At 48.8% G+C, this 26,773-nt stretch overlaps 1 protein-coding gene across 1 annotated transcript; it reads left to right on the top strand.

The window, feature by feature from the left end:
• Nucleotides 1-3,558: 3,558 nt before the first annotated feature.
• LOC132413897 (potassium-transporting ATPase alpha chain 2) lies at nucleotides 3,559-25,294 on the top strand. Its single transcript, XM_069540024.1, has 20 exons — nucleotides 3,559-3,675; nucleotides 4,439-4,552; nucleotides 5,482-5,616; nucleotides 5,743-5,860; nucleotides 6,121-6,389; nucleotides 7,563-7,761; nucleotides 7,879-7,988; nucleotides 9,652-9,786; nucleotides 13,066-13,258; nucleotides 15,095-15,270; nucleotides 15,980-16,116; nucleotides 18,679-18,829; nucleotides 21,826-21,994; nucleotides 22,089-22,243; nucleotides 23,379-23,502; nucleotides 23,633-23,778; nucleotides 24,196-24,329; nucleotides 24,458-24,559; nucleotides 24,964-25,055; nucleotides 25,140-25,294. Exons 1-20 carry the CDS (start codon nucleotides 3,574-3,576, stop codon nucleotides 25,166-25,168), a joined length of 2,790 nt encoding a protein of 929 aa, XP_069396125.1. The 5' UTR covers nucleotides 3,559-3,573; the 3' UTR covers nucleotides 25,169-25,294.
• The last annotated feature ends 1,479 nt before the right edge of the window (nucleotides 25,295-26,773 follow it).

The raw sequence follows: 26,773 nt of genomic DNA on the forward strand, positions 1-26,773 counted from the left end.
ATTTGCCCCACGAGAAAGAATTTCAGCTGTAAGAGAGTTGGGCTTGGCTTCAGACAACCTTAGGCTCAGCTGAGGTCCAGTTCTCCGTGGCTGATCTGTGACTGGGAGCAAACTACTTAGCTTTGCTGAAGCTCCGTTTTCTTTAGGTAAAATGGGAAATAAACAATTTTTGTGGGTCTGTCAGGAGAAAAGTGAGATAAGAATGAGAGTGTTCTTAATGGAAGTGTTTTGTGGACGTGCAACCCTGTTTCTGGTAAAGCTGGCTGCCCTGGAAAAGAGCTGCCCTGGGACTGAAATGTGACACTGCATCTCAGGAATGCCAAAGGGGAAACTTCTACGTGAGTTTGAGATTATGCTAGATTGTCCCTGCACTTCACTGCAGACCTTAAAGCTGTGATTCTTTGAGCAGCTGGTAGTAGTGTGTGCTCATGTGTGCTACAGGGCCAATTGTTAAACACTCAGGAATTTGGCAAGCTGACTGGTACTGGATTAGTAGCGTGAAGTGTGACTGGGGTGAGAAATCAGTAAATGCTACAAATCGGAGCTCTTTATTTATTTTTCCTGGAGAGCGCATTAAACAGCACACACCACTAGGCACTTGTCCATGTATCTTCTGATGACACTTAAGACCACAGCCCTGGAACTGGACTGACCTGAACTGAAATCCCAGTTTGACTGAAATTCAGTTCCCTGTTGTGAAAAATTGGAATTAAAAATGGTACCTACCTCTTAGAGTTGTTAAGAGGGTTACAGAGAAAGCAGGAGAAAGACTGAGATAGTCATTCTTATTTCCTACGTATCTCTAGCAGTTAGGGGCGAAGACATAACTAGTCTTACTTGAAATTGCTAATTATAACATGAATATATATCCATTGTATCATACGCCTGTAAATTACAATGAGAACCTCCCTTGAGATTGTAGCATTTTGTGAAGATGTATAATACAGAAAAATAATTTCCATAGTATTGGCCAAAGTGTTCCCTTGCTTCCTTGCTGAGATACATCTTTCTTTCCCTCCTTTTTCACAACCTTCTCACAAGAATCCTATAATTTGTGACTGCGTACTTGGATGCCCTTGCAACCCGACCCCTCCAGCAAGTTAGAACCTTGATGAGAACTAGAGCATCCCTGGCTTCTGAAGACGCAGGCAGACAGTGACTCAAGCCTGAGCCACCTGGTGCTGCCCTGTGCTGTTCCAGCAGAGCTCACTCCCGCACCCTGCCCTGCTCTCATCCCCAGAGCCGGGCTAGCAGGAGACGACAGTGCAGTACAGCCCCTCAAAGTCTGAGGTGCATCCATGAAACCGATGGCTCTAATCATCCTTTAACTTTTCTCTGCCCAGGACTTGGTGTACTGTGCACAGAACTGTGTCTTAATCCTTTGACTCCCCAGCAATGCCACATTCAGTTGATATTGGTACAATGAACAAATGAGCAAGGCAGATCAAGCCTCTTTTGTGGGCTTCCCTGGTGGTGCAGTGGTTGAGAGTCCGCCTGCCGATGCAGGGGACACGGGTTCACGCCCCAGTCTGGGCCGCGGAGCGGCTAGGCCCGTGGGCCATGGCCGCTGAGCCTGCGCGTCTGGAGCCTGTGCTCCGCAACGGGAGAGGCCACAACAGTGAGAGGCCCGCGTACCGCAAAAACAAAAAAAAACCTCTTTTGTAACATGAAACTTTTTTGCATATACTTGAGAAAAGAGATGGTTCTGGTACCAGTCACAGTATAAATTTTTGTTTCAGACAGTCAGAGTTCTAGAATCCTGAATGCTGGGCTTTCTAGGTGGGGTGAGGAAGACTTCGCCCTGGGTTTCCTGCCACAGAAAGGGCTTCTAGTCCTTTAGCCCAGAGACTCTCAGAGGGAGAGGAGAGGGGGGCTTTGCTCCCCAGGGAAGATTCAGCAATGTCTGGACATTTATGGTTTTCACTTCTTAAGGGAGGGCGCTGGTGGCTAGAGGCCTCCACAACAGAGTTATTGGCCCCAAATGTCAGTAACGCCAAGGTTGAGAGACTCTGCTTTAGCCTAATGATTCTGTGGCAAAATGAGCAAGTGTGGTTGCTCATTTTGGCAGGTGTTTAATCTGGGGGCTTCTTCTCTGACAGTGAACTGAGTCTCAAGTACTGGAATAAGGAAAGGCATGCTTCTCTGCACCAGACCGCCTGCCCGGTGAGGGCTGCAGGGGTAACAGTCAGGACACGAAATGGTTTGGCACTGCTCACAGCCCTCCACGGATCCCACAGTTCAGGTCTGAGTTAAGTGTCCAGATCACTGGTGCCTGGACAGCAGGTGTGCTAGGATTTGCATGTGCTGGAGACCAGACTGAGGTGAAACGCATTGCTTTGCTCAGAAAAACTAAGGACAGCTGCTTTGTGGTAAATGGCAAGTTAAGTCTGAACTGTTCAGGGGTGGCCAGAAAATCCCCTGGCCAGTGACCTGTCCTGCAGCGAGGTTCTCTTCTCTCGCTGCAGTAGCCCCTGGGACAAAGGTTCCTTCTTTTCATCCCACACTCCCTGACCCCTCTGCCTTCCTCAGCGCTACTCCCAGCTTTCGTGCACTTGTCAAGGCTTAGAGTTTGAGTCTTGGAATTATCTAATTCACTCTGTTTTTCTTTTCATGGCCTTCAGGATGATCACAAACTCAGCACTGAGGAATTGGAAACAAAATACGGTACAAACATCATTACGGTAAGTCGTCAGAGAACCAGTGATGGGGAGAGAATCCCAGGACTGTGCTCAGGGTTTGTGGAAAAGAATGAGTGACCTAAAGCTGCGACTCTGAGAATGCCAGCCACCCACATGCCCACCATGCGAGACAGGGCTGGTTCCCCTCGGGAGCTGGCCCGTCTGAACCACAGCCCTGGCCAAGCCCTCTGTTGAGCTGTGTGCTTGGTCACAAGCAGTTCTTTGACTGTGACCGCAGCGAAGCTGTGGTGACCCCAGGAAGGTTCGGATGCTTCCTCGTTGTCATGATCAGGGGTTGCTTTTAAACCCTGTGCCCAGGACGTATTAGGGTCTTATCAAGGCCTCCTCCGGAAAGGGACAAGGCTGCAGGGCACACCACGTGCCTCATAAAATCTCCCACCACAGAAGTAGGGCTTCCTTCTGTGAATTCAAATCTCAAATCTCAAAAGTTTTGGTGTCTTAACGTCAGGAGATCTGGGTGCACCTGTTCAAGTCAACAAGAATACCTGCAGTGTGAGGAGCAGGCGATGCCTGGGTTTCAGGAGTTCGCAGTGGGCGGGGGAGGCAGACGTGTAGGAGAGCGCTCAGCAGCCACGCTGCTCCCCGAGACGGCATGTGAGAGGCCGAAGGGCATGCTGAGGGAATGGCGGAGTCTGACAGGCGAGGCTCCCTGGGTGGTGCAGTGATTGAGTTGGGACGTAGTAACCGCTACCCACCCTCTGCAGAAACGTGACATCCAACCCAACGGGGGAGAAACGTCTGATTTCTGTTTCTTTTGGCTCTGCTTTCTCAGGGTCTCTCCAGCACCCGGGCTGCTGAGCTCCTGGCTCGGGATGGGCCCAACACCCTCACCCCCCCCAAGGAAACCCCGAAGATTATCAAGTTCCTCAAGCAGATGGTGGGGGGGTTCTCCATCCTCCTGTGGATAGGAGCCATCCTGTGCTGGATCGCATATGGGATTCAGTACTCCAACGATAAGTCCTCCTCCCTGGACAGCGTGAGGCCCTGGGGCTCCTCCTGGGTTTGGTGGTAACGGGGCGGGGGGCGGTGAGGAGTCAGCACCGTAACGCAAGGGCAGAGCACTGGGCTGGGGTCAGGGGTCCACCACTGATCAGTCACCACGTGAGTCTGAGAAAATCAGTCATTTTCCAAAGTGTAAAACAGAAATTACATCTGACATTCTGGTGTCTCAGAGGCAGTATGAGCATGAATTTTTAAGAGAGAGAGAGAAACACAAAAGTTCCTTCCTACGTGGAGAAAAAGGATCCCTGTCCACGTGAAGTGCTTTTGGGCTTTCTCTCCTCAAAGCTCTTCTCTCCCTTTGCTGCGGAGAGCTTCTGTGCCTGCTGATAACGGAGGACTGAAACACAAAACTGTACTGGCCGACGCGACGCTGAGAGAAGGAAGCCAGCTGAGAAAGGCCGCATACTGCACGATTCCATTGATGCGAAATGTTCAGAGCAGACCCGCCCTGGATGCAGAAAGCAGAGCCGTCGGCGGCCAGGGCTGGGCTGGAGTGGGGAGTGATGGCCAGTGGGCTCAAGGGGGCTTACTGGGATGACGGGTTGTGATGACTGTTGCACACTGTACCTTATTAACGATCCCTTCGTTATATACTTCAAGTGTGTAAATTGTGTGCCTGCAGTTTACACCAGGACGCTACTGCCACGTCTCTCGCTGGCCATGGAGCACCCTGGCCCTAGGCTCCGGCTCATTCCTGATGCTTGTTTTTCTGATCGATGCCTGTCCCCCTCTCCCAGGTGTACCTGGGCTCCGTGCTTGCCCTGGTGGTTATTTTAACCGGGGCGTTTGCCTATTACCAGGAGGCGAAAAGCACCAACATCATGGCCAGCTTCCGCCAGATGATTCCACAGGTGGGTGAGGCACCCACTGCGGTGTCTGCGAGACTTGAGATGAGCGAGCATCAGGCTGGGGGAGTGGAAGAGCTTGGAGGCCTGGGCTCCCTCCCTGCTGCCTGCAAAGTGACCTAATCTCTGTGGAGCCCCTGTTTCCTCTCCGGGTTTTGAGACGATCAGCAAGATAAAATGGAGAAAAGCGCTTAGTCGAGAGCAAAGTGGGACAGGGGCATGAGGCGTTGCACAGCATCTCCTGTGGTTTCTCCTCAGCGCTGGTGAACTGTTTAGACAAAAGCAGTCCAGGGGGCTCCGAGCGGGAGCCAAGGAGGCCGACCTGGGATTCTTTAAGTGTCACCCTCTTTGCTCCCATTTCCCAGCCTCCCCACATGTGCTCTCAGTATGGGAGGCGCCCCCATCCCTCCGCCCACAGGAACCCAGGAGGGGTCCTCTAGGGAGACCATGCACTGCTGTCAGCGTGGCAGGAAAACCGCACCCTCGCTGGTCTGCAGAGCTGCTGGACAGAGGGGACTCTGGGTGGGATCTTCTGTGCTAGGAAGTGGAGACCCTTCTCTCGCGCCATTAAAGTTTTCCCGACCTGAGCAAGATTGTTAAACCCTTTGGCTCAACCTTCAGGAGTCTTCCTGGACCTCCCAGCAGGATCATTCATCCTTAATGGTCTCCCTTCCCGCCAGGCTCAGGGCTGTCGCTTTGCTGTACCCTCCCATGGCAGAATTTTCTGGGTCAAAGAATATCTCCATGAGCTCCTTCTCAAGAAACAATAGTTCTTAGGGTCTTCAGGCCCCAAGTAAAAGTCTTTGTTTCATTTTCTGCTATTCTGACAGCTGTGGGTCCTAGTGCCTCCCATCCTGAGGTCTGGAGAGGGTGCAGGACTGCCATCGTCATTCCAGGAGGGAATCTGAGGCCTGGGTCATGATTTTCTTTCGCAGCAAGCTCTTGTCGTTCGAGATTCAGAGAAGAAGACAGTTCCTGCAGACCAGCTGGTGGTGGGGGATATAGTGGAGATTAAAGGAGGAGACCAGATCCCCGCGGACATCAGGTTGCTGTCTGCTCAGGGGTGTAAGGTGAGCGTCACAGGCGCCCCAAGGATCGTGCTCGTGACCAGCTGGCTTGCTGTGGTCTTTCCAGGTCTCGGCATAACTGGGGAAGGGACAAGGTGCCCGACCCTGAACTTGTTTCAAAACTTCTAGGTAGACAACTCGTCTCTCACTGGGGAGTCTGAGCCCCAGCCCCGCTCCTCTGAGTTTACCCATGACAACCCCCTGGAGACAAAGAATATCAGCTTCTTCTCCACAACCTGTCTGGAAGGTAAGTCCAGCTGCTTGCAGGACCGCATGTTCCGCTCATAGCGCTTCTCCGTCTTCAGGCTTTGTTTTCCTCTCTTTACCATCACTTGCTGCAAAGCTTCTCCAAGAGAAGACGTGGAATTGAAGAACCTAGAGAGCTGGTGTTTGGCCTTAGTAATGTCATGTGCTGACTGGCCACGTAAGCCACCAAAGAGAGGTCCGTGAGGCTGTGGTCCCTCCTAGCTGAGGACCCCCAGAATAAAATGTCTGCTCCACCTGCAGGCACAGCGACCGGCATGGTCATCAGCACGGGTGACCGCACCGTCATTGGGCAGATCGCCTCGCTGGCTTCGGGAGTCCAGAACTCGAAGACGCCCATTGCCATCGAGATCGAGCACTTTGTCCACATTGTGGCAGGAGTGGCAATCTCCATCGGCGTCCTTTTCTTCATCATCGCAGTGTCCATGAAGTATTATGTCCTGGACTCCATCATCTTCCTCATTGGCATCATTGTGGCCAACGTGCCTGAGGGTCTCCTGGCCACTGTCACTGTGAGTCTGCACTACTAGTGGTCGTACGCTGACCCTGCTAACATGCCATTCTGCTGTGCTGGGTGAGCGCCCACCACGGCTGAGTCTGCTCCGTCAGGGGCAACCGTGGTACATTCTGAACAGACTGTTTCTTAGAGGGACAAAAAGAATTGTGATTTGGTAATATTTGAATGCAATGTCCTTGAAAACTTATATTTTCATTTTCAGGAGATCTGTCTGCAAATCCCTTAAGATCTAGATAAGACAGCCTTGAACCACCATTTATGGATTTTCTAGAAGCCGGATACCTCCCCCCACATTTCCACTGTTCTCAAAAGGAAAACAAACCAACAAACTCCTTTGGCAGTTTCTACAGCTGAGGGACTTGAGCACACTTTTTACCTCGCTTCTCTTCCCTCTCAGACTCCCACGGACACACACAAATGCTTCTGTGTGTTCCTGCAGAGCAGTTCAGCCCCTTCCTGTGCTTACGTCCAGGTTCAGCTTTGGTTCTCCCTGCTTAGCTCACCCTTGAACAAGGCCCTTCTCTGCGGTGCGGACCCCCCCCCCCCCACAGGCAGGGAAGAGGACCTCGTATCTTCAGTCCTGTGTGAAGGTGGCCTGGCGCCATCCTGAGCAAAGACAGAAGTTTTTGATTCCAGGTCTCCTCTGACTCCAGCAGAGAGTAATTTGACAGAATTGGAGGCAAACAGAACCCTTTGAGATCTGCAGGGTTCAGAGAGAGCGAAGAATGTTTAAATATGGAGCTCTTAAAGTGAAACAAATGCTTCTTGATTCCCCAAAGCAGCAAGGCAGCCCTTTGGGACAAGCCCTTTGGCAAGCAGCGGTGGAAGTCCGTCTTACGCGTTCTTGCTTGTGAATGACAGCCAAGGCCCCCTTTGTAATTACACATGACTTGCCTGGCTCTGCGACCTGTGGGCGCCTTAGGATCATTTTCCTGAAGGGGCAAAGGGACAACAGAGTGTTCCACGTTCAGTAGAAGGAAGGGCTGTGGCACGTCCATGCATAGGGCTTTACGGGCTTTACGGGCTTTCTCGGTCCTGGGGCCGATGCGGCTTTACTGCATCTACAACCATACCTGACACCAGTCCAGCTCTACCCGTTTCTGCATTATTGAACCCGAGTTCAAAAGGGTGGTTCTTCTCCAAGCTTCTCCCTCTCTCCTCCGTCTAGGTGGCTCTGTCACTGACAGCAAAACGCATGGCCAAGAAGAACTGCCTGGTGAAGGGCCTGGAGGCAGTGGAGACCCTTGGTTCCACCTCCATCATCTGCTCAGACAAGACGGGGACCCTAACCCAGAACAGGATGACCGTGGCCCATCTGTGGTTCGACAACCAGGTCTTCGTGGCGGACACTAGCGAAGACCATTCGAGTGAGTCTTCGGGCGCGTCCAGCCTGGCCCTGCACTGCGGACTCAGCCCTTGGGGTGAATAGTGCTGTTCGTGGGTGCGAGCCCAGCACCCTTGGCATCCCCTGTTCTTCTTTCCAGATCAAGTCTTTGATCAAAGCTCTGCAACCTGGGCCTCCCTGTCAAAGATCATAACGCTGTGTAACCGCGCTGAGTTCAGACCAGGACAGGAGAGCGTCCCCATCATGAAGGTGAAGGCCCTGCACACGGTCTCAGTTACAGGCAGAGCCACGTCACTTCCTTGTTCTGATTTGGTGCTTGACTTAATCTCTGCAGCTGAGTAGGTTTATGCTGTAAGAGCAAGTCTAATCACAAGACCTGTAGAAAACTTTTTTCGCTGTAACTAGCTTCGAGAAATCTAGAAGTTCTCAGAATATTCACTTGGGCCTTTTGAAAATTCTGTCTCTTTCCAGAAAATGAATGTGCCTTTAAGTTACTTTCCTAACTTCTTTATCAGCTAAGAAGATATAACCAAAGGTTACTTATTACATAAATGCCATTCACTGATGTTTAACATGTAATCGGCTGGAAATAGAGGGAGGGGTCTTAGAGCGTATTCCTCTGGGCTGCCTGGAGCTCTTGTATAATTGCAATATATGAAACTTCTCTCTCTCCTCCCCTCCTTTCCTTCCTCTCCCTCTCAGGAGTCACTGAGTCTGTGTCCTGGCTTTCCTGTTTGCCATCTGTTTCCTTCATTGACTCTTACTTATATTTTTTGTTTGCTTTTCTTTATCAGCCAGCTCATTAATTCTCCTTTTGGCCAATCACTTCTCTGTATCTTTCAAGTCCTTATCTCCAGTTCTAATTTCTCACCCAAATTCCATGCATCTCCAGCTCACTGTGTGTGTTTCCACTTGGAGGTTTTGCAGGCTAGACACTCAACATACTGTACTTGTCACCTTCCACCTGTACCCACACTTGCTCCGAGTTAATATCTTATCCCAAATTTTCTATTTTTCTATGCTGCAACCATTTTACTTGTCATCCTTTTGGAAGTCATCTTTAACTTACTCCTTCCCAAATATCTAGTGAGTCAACAAGGCCTATTACTCTTGTTTCAGAACATCCAACTTTACATTTCTGTTATCACTAATACCTTGCATCGGAACAATTATACCAACCTCTTAACTGGCCTCCATGATTCTGGTTTATCCCTCCCCTGTCTTTCTTGCATGCCACTAATTTTCCTGTCTTTCTTGCATGCCACTAATTTACTTCATTAGTTAGATGGACTACTTCATCTGACTTTGCTCAAAAACTTTCCATGCTTCTCTATTTTCTGCTTCTCGAGTGTAGGCCTCAGTGCTTGCCTTTCGGGGTTCTTTACATCTGCCACATTCTCCGTGTCCACCTGTGCTTCAGCACTCACGATAGAGTTTCCCCACCACGTGCCTTCCTTCACGGCTTTCTGGTTTCTAGAAGGCTTTCTTCTGCTCCTCTCTCTGTAGGTAACCCACCTGTCTTTCTTTCTCTTTTTTTTTTTTTTTTTTTTTTTTTTTGCGGCTTGCAGGATCTTAGTTCCCTGACCAGGGATTGAACCCGGGCCCTGGCAGTGAAAGCGCGGAGTCCTAACCACTGGACCGCCAGGGAGCTCTCCCCACCTGTCTTTCAAGATCTAGTTCATAACTGCTTTTTTCATGAAAACTTCCTGCTCTCAGAGCTCTCACTTTTCTGAACTCCCCTAATGCCAGCAGGTGGCGCCCTGCAGTTAACAGTCCTAAGTCAGTCACCAATTGTGCGGTAATTGTTTTCTCTCTCCAGGAGATGGTAAGCTTAGGTTACGTGTTGGTTCGTCGCAATTGATCAGAGAAGAACCAGATTATGTGCTGCAACTATTTATCTCTTGATTCGCAGAAAGCTGTGGTTGGAGATGCCTCAGAAACTGCTCTTTTGAAATTCTCAGAGGTCATTTTGGGTAACGTGATGGAAATTAGAAAAAGAAACCGCAAAGTAGCTGAAATACCTTTTAACTCAACCAACAAATTTCAGGTGAGTTTTTCGTCACAACTGAATCTTTATCATCACTAGAACAGCATTTCCACCTGTGTAAGTATCCTTTGGTTAATATGTATTGTGAATGATCCTTGACTTCAAAAATAGTCCTCAGAGATGCAGGGCCTGGACGTCTGGTAAACCCGTAAGAGGTTTCCCTGAAGTAAGTATAGAAAAAGAACGGTGAAGGTCCTGCCGTTCCCACGCGTGATCTATCTGCGTGACGTACACACTCACACGCACACAGCCGCAACAGCACCCGCACTGGGTAACTTTGGCCAAGGAGGGGCAGCGGCCACATCCCAAAGGACGAGAGAAGGGTGGGGCATGGGGAGAAGCAGCGCTGCCCCTCGTCTGCGTCAGGCACTTTACGTGCTTTGTCTCATTTAATCCTCATTATAAGCCTGTGACGTAGGACCAAGTAACCCCAACTGAAGGGTGAGGAAACAGGCCTTAGAAAGCGCTGAGGTGACAGAGTCACACAAGCATCTAAGTGGCACAAGCACTTTTCACACCTCTGACTCCTGAGTCTATGCTTTTTCTGCCACAGCACAGAGTCTGGGCAGTTCAGTTCAGGCCACGTTGGTAAGCCTTGCCCTTTGTGAAGACCAGTGAGCGCCAGCCACACTGCTCTCCCGTTCTGCCCCCCAGGCAGTACGTAGGGATCGCCTCTCCCCCGTGGCTCAGGAAGAGAATGGTGATCCTTGCCTAGTTGTCACCCCTCATGCCAGGGGTGCCCAGCAGTCATGTTAGGACGAAGGACAGTTTCTAGCCCAAGGTGCTGGCACAGGTGGGATTCCCTGTAGACTCCAAAGCTGAGAGTGGGGCATCGTGACTTGGTCTTTGCATAACAGTAAATTATGTAAATAGGATAACCATGTTTGTGTACAAGTTTCTGGTGATAACCCACACATTTTCTTTTGTTTTTTTAAATTAATTTATTTATTTTTGGCTGCGCTGGGTCTTCGTTGCTGTGCACAGGCTTTCTCCAGTTGCGGCGAGCGGGGGCTACTCTTCATTGTGGTGCGTGGGCTTCTCATTGCAGTGGCTTCTCTTGTTGTGGAGCTCAGGCTCTAGGCACGCAGGCTTCAGTAGTTGTGGCTCACGGGCTCTGGAGCGCAGGCTCAGTAGTTGTGGTGCATGGGCTTAGTTGCTCTGCAGCGTGTGAGGTCTTCCCCGACCAGGGCTTGAACCCGTGTCCCCTGCATTGGCGGGTGGATTGTTAACCACTGCACCACCGGGAAGTCCCACCCACCCACACATTTTCTTTGGAAGGAATTTAGGACTGGAAAATAACTGTGGCGCAAACATCTTTGTGGATGATTGAACAGTAAAAAATCATGGTTAGCAAAACAGACAACTAACAATGTATGATGTAAAATGTAGAGGAAATCAGATTTCTGTTCGAAAATGTAGTGAAAATAGAATGAGTAGCAATTCTAAAATAATGATTGTAACAATAGTTATCATGTGCTAATTTCCACACTTCTCACAACAATTCTGTTAGACAGTAGAGAAGGAGGAAACAGGACATAGCCAGCCAGGGACAGAGCCAGGACTCAGGCAGACCCAGGGGACCATGCTCTTAGGACTAGGCAGGATGGCCTTCCAACCATGAACGAGACTCAGAGTCCCCCCGGGGCTCTGTCTCCTCCAGGGAAGGCTTCCTCGTCGTGTGAGATGTGAGGAAAAGCGGGTTCTGTGAGGCCTCGTGTACGGAATGTTGAGGGTTGGTCTAGAAAGGAGAGGGTCCTTCAGCAGAGGCCAAAGAGCCTCTGGGATGCTATTAGCGCCATTTTATATCCGCACACGAGCAACACTCAGCACTAAGCAAGGTGGTTGGGTGTCACGACCTTGGAGGGTCTCTGGGGCCTCGTTCAACCCAAGGAAACAAAGTGGACAGTCTTAGAATAGCAGTTCCCCAAACTGAGACTGGTCCATTAAAATATTTTCCATAGTTTATGGCAAATTGAAAAATTAGGACAATATTTTATAAAATTTTATATAGAGATGAAAGAATTGAATTTAGAAGATTATCCTTTATGTCGTGCATGGTTAGGGCAGGGACTCTGGGGCCTGCTGGCCAGAATTCAGGTCCCACCTCAGCCCCCTGCTAGCGGTCACTGAACTCTCTGCACCTCAGATTCCTCCCTTGTAAAAGGCAGTAATAATGGTACCCATGGCCATAGTTTTGAGAATTAAATGAGTCCATTTAATTTCTGGGCACTCAGAACAGTATACACAATAAAAGTATTTATTATTTCTACTTTAAGTGTTAAAATGCCCTACCTTTCAGAAAATGATAGTGACAGTAGGTGGAGGTTTTTGGTTCGGTTAGTTGGTTTTTTTAATGTCGCTACTTGGCAATGTGAAAAAAGCTGCAACCTTGCGTTTGCCCTCCATGGTTTTTTTTTTTTTTTTTGGACTCATCTCTGATATCCAAAAGTCTATAAACTACTGGTTTAGAATCAACTGGTAGACCCAAAATGATAGAATTTTTCTTTGTAACTTACTCATTCTCTCCCAAACACTCCAGCTTCCTAAAATTCTTTCCAGGGCTTAGAAGGGTACCTGGTATAAAATAAGGTCTAGACTTAGCCACTTTATTATTGTCTATAAATTTTTCCACAGTTTTCCCGATTATCTTATTAGGGTACATCTAGAAGTAGAATTGTGAGGTCAAAGGGTAATGATGGTAAAGTTGTGATTCTTGTTACTTAGCTGTCCCCCCAGAGGCCTGAGCGTGAGAGGCTGTCCTCACAGCCCTCACGTCCTCTGTCACATCCAGGTAATGACGCTGCCCACGTGCCTGACTGAGTGCAGGACGTTTCGGGTCTGCAGGGAGGGCAGTCAAGGCAGGAGGTGAGACAAGGCAGCTCCCAGCCCTCTGACCCCACGGTCGCCCCAGGAGATCGTGTTCAAGGCAGCAGGTTTCACAGGACGACAGCGCATCGGGCCTCCCTAAAGCAGCCAGTTTCTGTTTGAGAGACAGGCTGAGTTTCCCCCTGCGAGACACCCTGATTCAAATTCAAGGTGTCCCCCTGGGCTGGGACAGAGTCTAGCTCTCTGCATATTGCTTGGGTAGAAAGGACAGAATGTGCCTGCAGAGGACACTCCTTCTTTATAAATCAAGGACCAGTAGCCAACAGAGAAAGGGGTGTTTTTAATCTTGTCGTGTTGCTCATTTAAAGATGTGTCCAGTTCAGGCCCTTAGTAGTAAAGACGGTGTCATTGCCCGATGCCACACTGAACATGCTCGACCCCTTTCCCCCGCAGCTCTCCATACACGAGACAGACGACCCCAGTGACAAGCGTTTCCTCATGGTGATGAAAGGGGCCCCCGAGCGGGTCCTGGAGAAGTGCAGCACCATCATGGTCAACGGCCAGGAGCAGCCTCTGGACAGGAGCACGGCCAAGGCCTTCCACACGGCGTACATGGAGCTGGGCGGCCTGGGGGAGCGCGTGCTGGGTGAGCAGAGCCCTGATCCCGCCCGTGAGGCCCGCGGCTCTCTGCCGGCCTCCGGCACACGAGGAGACAGGCCTGCGATGTAGCGGAGTAGCTCTGGCGTCCACTTGAGTCATAAAGGAGAAATGGTCAACGTACAAGAGACACTGTGTGATGGATAGTGTGCGGGGCGGTCCCTTCCAGATCAGGGAAATCTGGGAAGTTACCGTGGGACGGGTTGCATTTCATTCTGGACTTGGAGTGAGGGAACTTGAAGGGAGGTAGGGAGCGCACTCACGCAGAGGGAACCTCGTGGGCCAGAGCACAGCGGTGGGAACGGATGGAGTGGCACGCGCCTTGTCGAGGCTGCAGGTGGACGAGGTACCACGGTCCTGGGACACAGGGCTAGGAGGGTCGTGTGGAGGTCGGCTTGCGGCGCCCTTCTTGGCGAGGACAGGAGCAGAGTAGGTCTCAGCAGGAGGTGCTGCCCTCACTCAGGCGAAAAGGGATTTGATCCCAGGCAACGGGAACGTGAAGGTCACATACAGAGACTGTGGAGGCACAATTGGTAAGACTTAGCAGCTAATTAGAGGGGAAAAGTAAGTTTAAAAAAATGTTGAGGGGCCTTCCTGGTGGCGCAGTGGTTGAGAGTCCGCCTGCCGATGCAGGGGACACGGGTTCGTGCCCCGGTCTGGGAAGATCCCACATGCCACGGAGCGGCTGGGCCCGTGAGCCATGGCCGCTGAGCCTGCGCGTCCGGAGCCTGTGCTCTGCAACGGGAGAGGCCACAGCAGTGAGAGGCCTGCGTACCGCAAAAAAAAAAAAGAAAAAAAAAATGTTGAAGCTTCCCACTGAGCAGTTAGGGAAAACGTACTGCCAGTAACTGAGAGAAGGGGGCGTTAGAGGTGGAAGGAACCTTAGAAGCACAGCCACCGTGGCAGAAGCCTGTCAGTGGCAACGTAAGGGGTATCACAGGACATGTTCTGCTGGGAGAATCGGGGGCCGTCGAAACAGCAGCTCTGAACGACAGGGTGATGGATGGGTTCAAGGTAGCAGAAGTTCATACTGACGATAAGGCTCATTAAACATTGTGAAAGCTCTTGCCAGTAGAGATAGAATCTGTGGAATGTGTGTTTCTAAAGGACATTTGCGTCTGTAAAGCAAATAAAATACATAAGTGAGTTGATAATGCTTGAGGCGCGCCCCACAGCAACAAGTAGTCTTTCAAGGCAGGATTGCTGCCCGTCTGAGTTGCTCTAGGACCCTCACGTTTGACCTTTCCCTCACATGTGATTAAAGGCTGAACATCATGCCCTTCCCCTGACGCCCCAGTTCCTTCCCCGGTTTGCGCAGGAGCACATTTTGTTTTCTCTGCCGAAAAGGGCCTTCCCACCGCCTGTCCTCCCTTCTTTCCCCAGGAAACATCCGACTCCTTGCTCAAGAGTGAGCTCACATGACCTCCTCGGTGAAGTCTTTCCTGTTCTCAGGTGGCTGAGCGTAGCCCTGCTCTGTGGTACTCACCACGCTCCGGGCTCTTCATCTCTTTGTGTCTGTCCCCCACTAAACTTCAACCTCTTGGGAAGTAAAGGCTGTCCACTTCTGGGCTTTCTGTTTCCAGAACATAACAGAGAACCTAATGGGCACAGAGTAAATTATTTTGGGATGAAACATGTCTTTCCTAAAAACAACATGTGTTATGGAACTGAAGGAATTAAACAGTTCTGGTTAAACTCTAAAGGACTGAGAGTGTATGAAAATGTTCCTTCTTTCTTTCATTCTTTTTTCTTTGTTGTTGTTCCTTCTTTCTTGTGTCATTTCTTATCCTAGTTTCATTGACTCCCAAATTTATACCCATTTCAGGTTTCTGTCATCTCTACCTGCCAGCAGACGAGTTTCCAGCAACCTATTCATTTGATGTAGACACAATGAACTTTCCTACTTCCAACTTCTGTTTTGTGGGCCTCTTATCGATGATCGACCCGCCTCGGTCCACGGTCCCTGATGCGGTCACCAAGTGCCGGAGTGCAGGGATCAAGGTGGGACTTACACATTCCTGAATTAACAAGTCCTCCATTGATGTTGGATCCCTTTCTGGGAACATTTGTCATGGGAGAGTCAGTATTTAGGTCTCTTCAACTAAATGTCATAATTCCCCTTTTTTTAGTCTCCACTTTCACTGTACTAAGATTTCAGTAACTGTCCCATAAAAGCAAAGTGATTGTGTCTGTGTGGAATAAGCCACAAGAGTAACTGCAGCGAGCAGAAAGCTGTGTCCCTGTGCCATGAGGTGGTCACATCTTGCCCTAGACTGTGATAGACAGTAATAGGTTTTATTACTTAATCTCGAGGTCCAGCTTCCATACTCCATTTCCCTCATGATATAAAAGCCAAAATATGAATTCCATTACCGTGTAAATTGCAAGGCTGTGGAGCATCACGAAGCTGCCCAAGGAGACATCCTGTCAGCCCTTTCACAGATAAAGTTATGTCCGAAGGAAAGGCTGGATGTCAGAGGAGGAAATGTAAGAAGCTTAGGAGCAAGGGTAGATCTCGTGGGATCAGTGTGCCCTTCAAAGACAGCTGCTTCTTTGCCCTAAAGATCAAGGACGACTCATTAGGGCAAAGCATAGTCATCCCTAGCCGTGCTGTACGGGGCCATGGTGGAGCAGGCGATGCCGAGTTGTCCCTGCTCAGGTACCTGAGCCCCTCACCGTCTACATGCCCTTCTCATTGTTTGTGTTCTAGATCATCATGGTTACTGGCGATCATCCAATCACAGCCAAAGCTATTGCCAAGAGTGTAGGTATCATTTCCGCCAACAGTGAGACAGTGGAAGACATTGCAAAACGCCTCAACGTTGCTGTGGCACAGGTTAACAAGCGGTGAGCTCGGAACCCACCCAGCAGAACTCAGGTTCTTAGCCACGGGGCCCTGTTGCCTGTAAAGAGCCGTGCTGTGGGTGCAAACCCCCTTCCTGCCAGACATCCTCTCAGGGTTATGCGAGGCTGCTTTACTCTATAACGTATGTATCCATTCCTTCCTCAAAATTGGATTGAGCACCGGACATGTGCCAGGCATGGTACTGGTGCCATGAGGGTTACCTGTATGCATGTCTTGTATGAAATTTCAACCCAATGAAGCAGATCTGAAAACTTAAGTGCCTAACTTAGCGTGAAGAAACTGAAGCAAAGACTTTACAGGAAATTACCAGCCATTGATGCAGTTGTGTAATCAAGAATATTGAGAACACTTTGCATTCCATGTGCCCTCCCAGTCTGCATCTTGCGTATTTATTCCATTGGCTTCATAATGTGTAGCTATGGAAACATACTTCTCTTTACTTTTTACTTGGTAGTAAATAGAATGGAAGCTTCGTAAGGAAAGACTGGTTTTCTTGTGTCTCCTAATTCTTTAAATCATGTTCATCCTTTAGTCCAGTCATCTGTCCATTTGTTCTGTATTCTTTCAACAAATAATTGTTGAGTGCCTAGTGTCTACCAGGCACTGTGCCAGACACTGGAGCTATAGCAGAAACAGACCAGACACTCTCCCCACATTTGGGGAGCTTTCCATTGAGCCAGAGGGGAAGAAAAATAAATTAATTGTGATGTGGTAAGTTCAGTGAAGGACACACAGGGACAAAGGAGCTGGCAGTGGGAGCCTGGACTGTTGATCATTTATATGAGTCAAGGGCTCCAAAGTCTTAGTTTGAAAATTAGTGTCATTGGCTTTATTATACTTTCATGCATGTGGGGAAAAAAGGGAAAAACCAAAGAACCTCTTCTAGTTTACCCAAGCATTTATGCCTTTTAGGAACACAGAGCTGTCAGGTAGTGAATTACTACCAGGGCAATGAATTACCAGTTAAGACAACCAAACAGTTGAACGGCCTCTGGGCACAGCAGCAGTATCTGAAGTCTAAGGGTCTTCCACCGCTCTTTTGTGTCAATAGCATTCATCTATGAAGACAGGTTTGGAGCTTTTGTTTATCTGTTTTGATTTTTTAAATAGTAGGATTATACTTTTTCCTACAAGTTACCACACAGGAGAGAGGGGTGGATGCTTTGTGAACATTTTCAATTGTCCACTGTATCAACTCCAGCTTCATGATCACAGAATAACATTTTTTGCAGCTCTGGGGAGAAAGGAAACACCCTTTCTTTCTTAACTTACTTTTATTTATATATATTTTTGTTAATAAATTTTTTTATTTACTTTTTTATTTACTTATTTTTGGCTGCATTGGGTCTTCGTTACTGAGTGCGGGCTTTCTCTAGTTGTGGCGAGCAGGGGCTACTCTTTGTTGTGGTGCGTGGGCTTCTCATTGCGGTGGCTTCTCTTGTTGCAGAGCACGGGCTCTAGGGGTGCGGGCTTCAGTAGTTGTGGCGCGCAGGCTCAGTGCTTGTGGCGCACAGGCTTAGTTGCTCCGCGGCATGTGGGATCTTCCCGGACCAGGGCTCGAACCCGTGTCCCCTGCACTGGCAGGTGGATTCTTAACCACTGTGCCACCAGGGAAGCCCCATATATATACATTTTCTTACCAGAATATAGGAAGACCTGTAGTTTGAGTCAAGTGCTAGAATTCCAATATTTAGCACCGATAGGAAAGAACAGACCTAAAAAAAAAGCTCAGAACTTTTAGAATGAAAAAAGCATGCAGTGTTTTGTACTAAAGGATGTTTAAGCTGAGATTAGAAGGCTGGAGTGTTCACCAAGGGAAGGGAAGTCGACGTAGCAGGACGTGTGAGGCCTTTGCACGGAGAGTCCGGGGGCTCAGAACTGAGAAGCCTAGTGGGCTGCTGGCAAGAGTCAGAAGGGACGGATGGCATGGGCTGCACCCAGCCCTGCAGACCGAGTAGGGATTCCGGGGTCTGCTCAAAGCACAGCGGAAGCCTCGGGAGAGCGTTCACAGGGGACAGCACAGTCAGATCTGCACATAGTTTCTAGAACCTCGCTTTTATAGTCAGCAGTTGAAAGCTTTCCTCAAAGAAGACCTCAATAAACTTCTCTCCCTGCATGGCTCATGGCATAGCAGACACTAGAAATAGGAAATGACAGCAAAGAATTGTTACCCATGTGTTTAGGCATACGCTGGATTCTAGGACCCAAAACGTACAAACAGGCAGGTTTTTTTACCCTCCTTTTACTTGTTGAGTAAAGCATTGCCCCGGGAAGTACCACCTCTCACACATTCCTGGAAGGAAATGGCTAATTGGCTTTTTCCTACTGTTGAGTGACGCAAGGAAATGCCTTATTTGTCAGCCTTGGTTCACTGTCTTGAAATGAGACCAAAGTATCCCGAGTACTCACACACCCGGTTATCCCACCAGAGGACTAGGTGTCAGGACTGTGGGCTCCAGGTAAAATCAAAGAGGTTCAGCCCACCTCCCGCCCAGAACAGTGTTTCAGCCTTGAGCCTCAGCCAGTTCCTGCTGCCCTTCTAGGGACGCTAAGGCCGCTGTGGTGACCGGCATGGAGCTAAAGGACATGAGCCCGGCGCAGCTGGACGAGCTCTTGGCCAACCACTCGGAGATCGTCTTTGCCCGGACGTCCCCCCAGCAGAAGCTGATCATTGTGGAGGGCTGTCAGAGGCAGGTGGGTGGACGCAGCACTGGGGGAACCTTCCAGGTGTGTCACCATCCCACGGGGACATGCAGCGCTGAGCGCTGGGCCCCCATCCTCACCACCCCACATCTCCACCCGTCGGGGCTGACCCTCTGCTCACCTTGGGGCCTTGTGACAGGGAAGTTTGGCGCTATGGGGGATGTGAGTGGACGCAGAACAGAAAGCGCAAAGCCATAAGACAGCGTACCCACTGTCGCCTGCACACACACTGGGTTTTTTCCCTCCAGTTTTGTGGAGATATAATTGACGCACAGCACTGTATAAGTTTAAGGTGTGCAGCATAGCAATCTGACTTGCATATGTCATGAAATGATTATCACAGTAAGTTTAATGAACAGCTGTCTCATATAGATACAAAATTAAAGAAAAAGAAAAAAGAATTTTTTCCTGTGATGGGGACTCAGGATGAATTCTCAACAGCTTTCCTGTAATGTTGTGTGTTACATCCCCAGCACTCCTTGTAACTGGGAGTTGGTGCCTTTGACCCCCTTCCTCCAATTCCACCTCCCCTCACCCCCCACCTCTGGTAACCACAAATCTGATCTCTTTTTTTATGTGTTTGTTTGTTTGTTTGTTTTTACGTATAATTGAGCTACAACACTGTTAGTTTCTGGTGTGCAACATAATGATTTGATATTTCTTTACAATTCAGAATGATCACAACAATTAATTCAATTACCACCCGTCACCTTATTACATATTGACTGTGTCTCCCACGCTGTACATTTCACCCCTGCCACTCATTTATTTTGTAACTGAAAGTGTGTCTTCATCCCCCATGCTTGTTTCACTCAACACCCCCACCCTCCCCTCTGGCAACCACCTGTTCTCTGTATCTATGACTGTTTCTGTTTTGTCACGTTTGTTCATTTGTTTTGTTTTGTAGATTCCACATATAAGTAAAATCATATGCTATCTGCCTTTCTCTGACTTATGTCATGTGGAGCATGACACCCTCTAGGTCCGTTCACATTGTTGCAACTGACAAGATTTCATTCCTTTTTCTTATGGCTGAGTAACAAATTTACACACCACATCCTCTTTATCCATTCACCTATTCATGGGCATTTGGGTTCCTTCCGTATCTTGACTACTGTAAATAATACTGCAATGATCACTGGGGTGCATGTATCTTATCTAATTGGTGCTTTTGTTTTCTTCAGAAAAATACCCAGAAGTGGAATTGCTGGATCCACTGGTAGTTCTATCTTTAAATTTCTGAGGAACCTCCATACTGGTTTCCATAGTGTCTGCACCAATTTACAGTCCCATCAACAGTGCACAAGTGTTCCCTTTCTTCCATATCCTTGCCAACACTTGCTATTGGTTGTATTTTTTTTTGACTTCATTAAATTACTACAATATTGCTTCTGTTTTATGTTTTGATTTTTTGGCCACGAGACACTTGGGATCTTACTTCCCCAACCAGGGATTGAGCCCACACCCCATGCACTGGAAGGAGAAGTCTTAACCACTGGACCGCCAGGGAAGTCCCTGGTTGTCATTTTGATAATAGCCATTCTCACAGGTGTGAGATGGTACATCATCGTGGCTTTGATTTGCATTTTCCTTATGATTAGTGGTATGGAGCATCTTTTCATGTGCCTGTTGGCCACCTGTATATCTTCTTTGGAGAAATGTCTATTCAGGTCCAGTTTTTAATTGGATTGTTTATTTTTTTAATGTCAGGTTGTATGAGCTCTTTGTATAGTTTGGATATTAACCCCTTGTTGGATATATCATTTGCAAATATCTTCTCCCATTCAGTAGGTTGCCTTTTTGTTTTGCCGATAATTGCCTTTGCTGTGCAAAAGCTTTCTGGTTTGATATAGTCCCACTTGTTCACTTTTGCTCTTGTTTCCCCTGCCTGAGAAGAGAGATCCAAAAAAATATTGCTAAGACTGATGTCAAAGGTGTACTGCCTATGTATCCTTCTAGGAGTTTTACGGTTTCATATCTTATATTCACATTTAAGTCTTTAATCCATTTTGAGTCTATTTTTGTATATGGTGTGAGAAAGTGGTCCAGTTTCATTCTTCTGCATGTAGCTGTCCAGTTTTCCCAACATCATATAGTAAAGAGGCTGTCTTTCCTCCATTGTATATTCTTGCCTCATTTGTTGTAGATTAATTGCCCACATTATTGTGGGTTTGTTTCTGGGCTCTCTGTTCTGTTCCATTGATCCATGTGTCTCTTTTCTGTGCCAGTACCATACTGTTTTGATTACTGTAGCTTTGTGGTATAGTTGAAATCAGGAAGTGTGATACCTCCAGCTTCGGTGTTTTTTCTCAAGATTGTTTCGCCTATTTGGGGTCTTTTATGGTTTCATACAAATTTTATAATTACTTATTCTACTTCTGTGAAAAATGTCATTGATATTTTGACAGAGACGGCATTGAGTCTGTAGATTGCCTTCGGTAGTATGGTCATTTTAACAATATTATTCCAATCTAGGAACACAGTGTATCTTTTTATCTGTCTGTGTCGTCTTCAGTGTCTTATAGTTTTCCGAGTACAGGTCTTCTGCCTCCTCAGTTAAATTTATTCCTAGGTATTTTATTCTTTTTGATGCAATTGTGAGTGGGATTGTTTTCTTCATTTCTCCTGAGAGTGCGTTGTTAGCGTATAGAAATGCAACAGATTTCTATTTACTAATTTTGTATTTATTAGTTCTAACAGTTTTCTGGTGGAGTCTAGGATTTTCTTTGCTTAGTCTCAGGTCATCTGCAAACAGTGACAGTTTCACTTCTTCCTTTCCAGTTTGGATTCACATTGGTTTTAATTATTCACACACATCTTGTTTGGGGCTTGTTGCTCTTGCTTCTGGGATTTGCTGTCTTAATCTTTCCCCCCAAACCCAAAGCGGGCCTTCATTTTGCCTCTGGCTGACCTCGCGGCCTCAAGACAAAGGGAGTGGGTGGCCCCTGCCCAGGCTGCTCACTCACCTCCTCTTGGTGTCCCCACAGGGTGCTATCGTCGCTGTGACAGGGGACGGAGTTAACGACTCCCCGGCTCTAAAGAAGGCAGACATCGGGATCGCCATGGGGATAACGGGCTCTGATGCAGCCAGAAGTGCAGCCGACATGGTCTTGCTGGATGACAACTTCGCGTCCATCGTCACAGGGGTGGAGGAAGGTGAGTGGGGTCTCAAGGGGTCTTAGCGAGGGCTGGGGCCGCCTGCAAAATCAGAAGCGAGTCCTGTAAGGAGAAACGTAACGTCTTTGCCTAGGTCGCCTGATCTTTGACAACCTAAAGAAGACTATCGCGTACACCCTGACCAAGAACATCGCTGAGCTCTGCCCCTTTCTGATCTACATCATCGCTGGGCTTCCCCTGCCCATTGGCACCATTACTATCTTGTTCATCGACTTGGGCACGGACATAGTAAGTAGCCCTAAAGGGAACAGCGTCTGATAAGTTCCCCAGGTGATGGAAACTTCAGAGTCATTACCTTCAAGAGCAAGAGATGCACTAAATCAATGCTTCTCAAACCTCGACGTGATGGGGCCTGAAGTTCTGCATTTCTGACAAGCTCTTAAGTGCTGCCGAGTTTGCTGGTCCACCAACCACACTTCAGAGCAAAGGACTAGAGAGATCTGTCATATGTTTGAAAATTAAAACCACTGCCCTCCATATAAGAACTTTTCAAGACATAAGTTCTTCACCATTCCGAAAAAGCATGCCATCAGTCAGTTTCAGCTCACATGCCTCCCTTTTCTTTTGAGAAGATGCAGCTGTCATCAAAGTAGTCCCTGTACTGCTGGGGGCCCAGTGGCTGAAGTGATAACCCACAGCCGCTCCTCGTTAAGTAAAAGGATCTGTGACCCCGAAGCCCCTCACCAAACACAGTAAGAAGTAGCCACGATTAACACTCTGTAAAGCTGCACGCTGACCTACAGTAACGTCACCTAAACCCTCTCCCCTTCTCGGACGAATCCCTTTAAGAAAGCTTCGTGGCAGTTATTCCCGTGGCTCTGGCTTACACAGGTGACAGGCAGCAGCAGAACTCATAGCCCTGCAAGTTGCCGCCTCCTCCCTCATCTCATAGGACAGCTGCAGGGCACCCTCCACGCTGCAGGGGGCTGGGGGTATCTTTACCTTAGTGGGGAGCTGAGGCCCCAGAGCCTGCAGTCAGATCACTTTCCAGGCCCTTGAAGTTTGCTCATTTTCTCCACTCTAGTGGTTCTTCCAGGCATCACCGGGGACCTGGTTAGAAATGCAGATTCTCTGCCCTCCAGCGGGGGAGGACCTGTGAGAGGACCACTGGTCAGTGGCGGGGCGAAGTGGGAGAGGACAGAAGGAGAGAAAAGTGCTTTATAACTAGCATTGTTTAGAACTGGAAGCACAAGGCAATGATCAGAAGCCGACTGACTCTTAAATTCTCTACAGATGACGCACCCCGAGGCCTGTACCCTGGAGAGACCAGTTGCCTAACCCCATAGTCCCTGGTTACGCAGCCGCTGTCCCCTTGTGTCATAGTGTTTCAGGGCCGGGCCTCACGGGGTCTCTCTCCCTCTAGATTCCCTCCATCGCCCTGGCTTATGAGAAAGCTGAAAGTGACATTATGAACAGGAAGCCTCGCGACAAGAAGAAGGACAGACTGGTGAACAAGCCACTTGCCGTGTACTCCTACCTGCACATTGGTGCGAGGAGGGGCCTCCCAGAGAATTCTTTTCGCCTTGTGGGGCAGGGTTGGGACGTGAGGAGGAACCCAGAGGAGAATGAGGTCGGGGCAATTCTGAAGTCATTACAGAACCTCTTCTGTTCTTTCAGGCCTCATGCAGGCCCTGGGAGCTTTTGTTGTATATTTCACCGTGTACGCACAGGAGGGCTTTCGACCCAGCACTCTCCTTAACCTCCGGGTGGAGTGGGAAAAGGGCTATGTGAACGACTTGGAAGACAGCTATGGACAAGAATGGGTAAGGGCGGGCCCTCCAGCAGTGTCCTCCTGGGAAGACCGTGAGGGGACAAAGCAGGTGACAGCTTTCTCGGTTAACGGGGCTTGTGGGCCCCTTGGTCACAGCGGTTTGCCTCTTTCGGGGCTCAGCTCACCTCTCGAGTTAGGTGCCTAGAGCGCACCTTTTCACATTAGCTTTGCGATAGGTGTGTAAGAGTAACCAGCCAACATTGCCACAGTTGGGCCAAATCCATTAAGTTAGCATCTTTTCCTACTCAGCTGGTTAAAGGAAAGAAAGGTTTCTTTCCAACCACAAGGAGGTGATCCTCGCTCAGTCTTGGTAAGGGGGAGAGAGTAGAGGCTTACAGCAGTGTGCTGGTGCCTCCCTGAAGTTTCCATCCTGGCCCTCATGGACTTCTCTTTCTCTGGCCGTTGACAGACAAGCTACCAGAGGAAGTACCTAGAATGGACGGGCTACACAGCATTCTTTGTTGGCATCATGGTCCAGCAAATAGCAGATCTGATCATCAGGAAAACCCGGAGGAATTCCATCTTCCAGCAGGGTCTCTTCAGGTACGGCCGGCATCCACCCTCATGGTTCAGCCTGGGCCTTTGCTGCAGGGATGACGAGGCGTTGACTGTGCTGGGTGTGTGGGGCTGAGCCTGGGAGTTCAGAATCTGTTTGCTTTTGTGTCTTACAGAAATAAAGTCATCTGGGTGGGGATTGCCTCGCAGGTTATCATCGCGCTAATCCTCTCCTACGGCCTCGGGAGTATCGTGGCCCTGAACTTCACGATGCTCCGGTGAGGTTCCCTTCAACAGTGGGGAGGGAGGAGTGAGCCCCCATCTGCTGTCACGGCCTAAATAATCACTAGGGTTCCAGAGACTCTTTCCCCTCAAGTCTTTCAAAGGAGGTAAAATGGCGCCGGTCTTATATCAGTCCGAGCCTTTGACCCACTAGTTTTTTTCAGAAGACGAGGTGGGTTTTCCATCCCTCACCATCCCATCTGTACCCTCGTCCGGCAGACCACTTCCCAGGCAGGCGTTGTTTCTAGTGGTCACGGTCCAGTGTGGTTTTACGCTGTGTGACGCAGTGGCGTCGTTCTCTCCAGTGAGGCTGGGAAGTGACCGAGAAGCTCCTCCACTTGTGGGGCGGGCCCCCCTCTGGGTGCGTGGGTCTCACCTCCCTCCCTCCGCCCCCTCCCAGGCCTCAGTACTGGTTCGTGGCTGTACCACACGCTGTTCTGATCTGGGTGTACGATGAGGTGCGGAAACTGGCCATCAGACTCTACCCTGGAAGTAAGTAGTAGTATGATTTGGGGGTCTCTGTCTAGTGCAACAGACTCCCCTCAGTTTCTAGCTTACTGTTTTCTACCTCTATAGGCTGGTGGGATAAGAACATGTACTATTAAGACCACCTTACTTCCCGAGCCCCCAGCTGCACGTCAGAATGTTCTTCATCTTCCGGCCGCCAGCTGGGCGATTGCAGCCGTGGGGACATCGTCAGAACGCGTTTAAGAAATGACAGAACTGTAGGAAAGATGCTCACTAATGTTTTGTAATTTAAAGCAGAGATTTAACTGTTCATACATGATTTTAATTTATATATCTATCTCGTTATTTTAAAATATGTGAATTTCAAGGGAACGGTGTAGGGAAGCATGGCGTGTTTATATGTATATAAAGGTCACTCGTGTTAAATAATCTCGGGTAATCCAGACATCTGCTGGGGTCTCGCTGTCCCTTAATTCTAGACAGGACTGCTCAAACCTCCATTCCACACTCTGTTAAAAGTCCAGTGACCACCCTAAGATTCCTGTGAATTCCCAGGGAATTTATTACTTCACAGTCACCTTGCTCAGAAAAGGCTAATTCAGCTAGAGGTTTGCAAGGGCTGAAGCGATGGCACATTTACATCACAGCAACTGGGACGACCTCAGTTTGACTCTGAGGCGTGGTCCTGTGATGCCCTCCCTCCTCCCGAGCTGACCACCCTGACCACCAGCTCCAAAAGGGAGCCCCGGGGCGTTGGCATAGGCTAGCCCCAGGTTCTCCCCTGGCCCAAAAGGGTTTTCATTTACCAGGATTCATCCTCAGTGGAGGACCACTGTGACTTAACACGTAATATTTATTTCTTGTAAGACAGTCGCAAAGCACTCCGCAGCGCTAATTTTATGTTTCATGCTTTAACTTAGGTTTATTCATGTGTAACATGTGTGCTCACACCCATATTGACACCCCAGAGAGGCCTCGTTTTTGAGTAAAAGATGTTTTATAAAACCAGGCCTGAGGGTGGTGTTCTAATTAATTTGAGTTTGTCTAAAATGCACAGCATAGGACAGATGTGATTTCAGTTTTTTTTTTTTTTTACTTCTTCTGGTCATTTTACTTGTCCATGGAAGGTCTGAACTCTTCCCTCACCAACATCGCTGCTTTGTCCCCTCTCTGATGTGCGCTCACTTTTAAGGCAGAGTTTCTGTGGAAGGGTCTGTCCAGCAGCAGCAGCGTGCGAGAGAAAGCTGTTTTCACAGCCTTTCCGTCATCAGCTGCACGCCCAGCACAAACTGATTTGACAGGATGACATTGGTGAGCTTTTCCCATTCAGTGGCTGCTTCTCCACCTCTTCTCCATCATTCGCGCAGGCAAGGACATTCTGCTGCTGACGGCGCTAGGTTGTGTCTCTGGAGCAGGAAAAGGGAGTCTTGGAGCCATGGTTCTCTGCCGTGTTCTCAGGGCCATCGTTGTAACTTCATGTAAATAGATCATAGTGCACTGTGTCACTGTGTATATTGAAGTTAACATAATGTGTTTAATCTCGAGGCTTTTCATCTCTGTCTTCAGCTGCAATTATCACTGGACTAATCTGACGTTAGTAATTCAGTGAACCGGAACCCTTTCCAGGCAGCGTCGTGACGGCCTTCTCATTCCAGTCCTGGCAGGGCAGTAATGCTTCCTAAACTTCAACTAAGAATAATCTGTCCTCACTCTTTTCCCTGCCAGGCTGTCCAAGTGCCCCT

Source organism: Delphinus delphis, chromosome 18, assembly GCF_949987515.2.
Source record: "Delphinus delphis chromosome 18, mDelDel1.2, whole genome shotgun sequence".
NCBI classification, from domain to species: Eukaryota; Metazoa; Chordata; class Mammalia; order Artiodactyla; family Delphinidae; genus Delphinus; species Delphinus delphis.

What these genes read in the sequence shown, in the direction of transcription:
- LOC132413897 (XM_069540024.1), top strand. Translation starts at nt 3,574, where the DNA reads ATGGTGGGGGGGTTCTCCATCCTCCTGTGGATAGGAGCCATCCTGTGC. An exon ending in TCGACTTGGGCACGGACATA is followed by an intron (nt 22,244 to 23,378) that starts GTAAGTAGCCCT and finishes CTCTCCCTCTAG; the next exon opens with ATTCCCTCCATCGCCCTGGC. An exon ending in CATCAGACTCTACCCTGGAA is followed by an intron (nt 25,056 to 25,139) that starts GTAAGTAGTAGT and finishes CTACCTCTATAG; the next exon opens with GCTGGTGGGATAAGAACATG.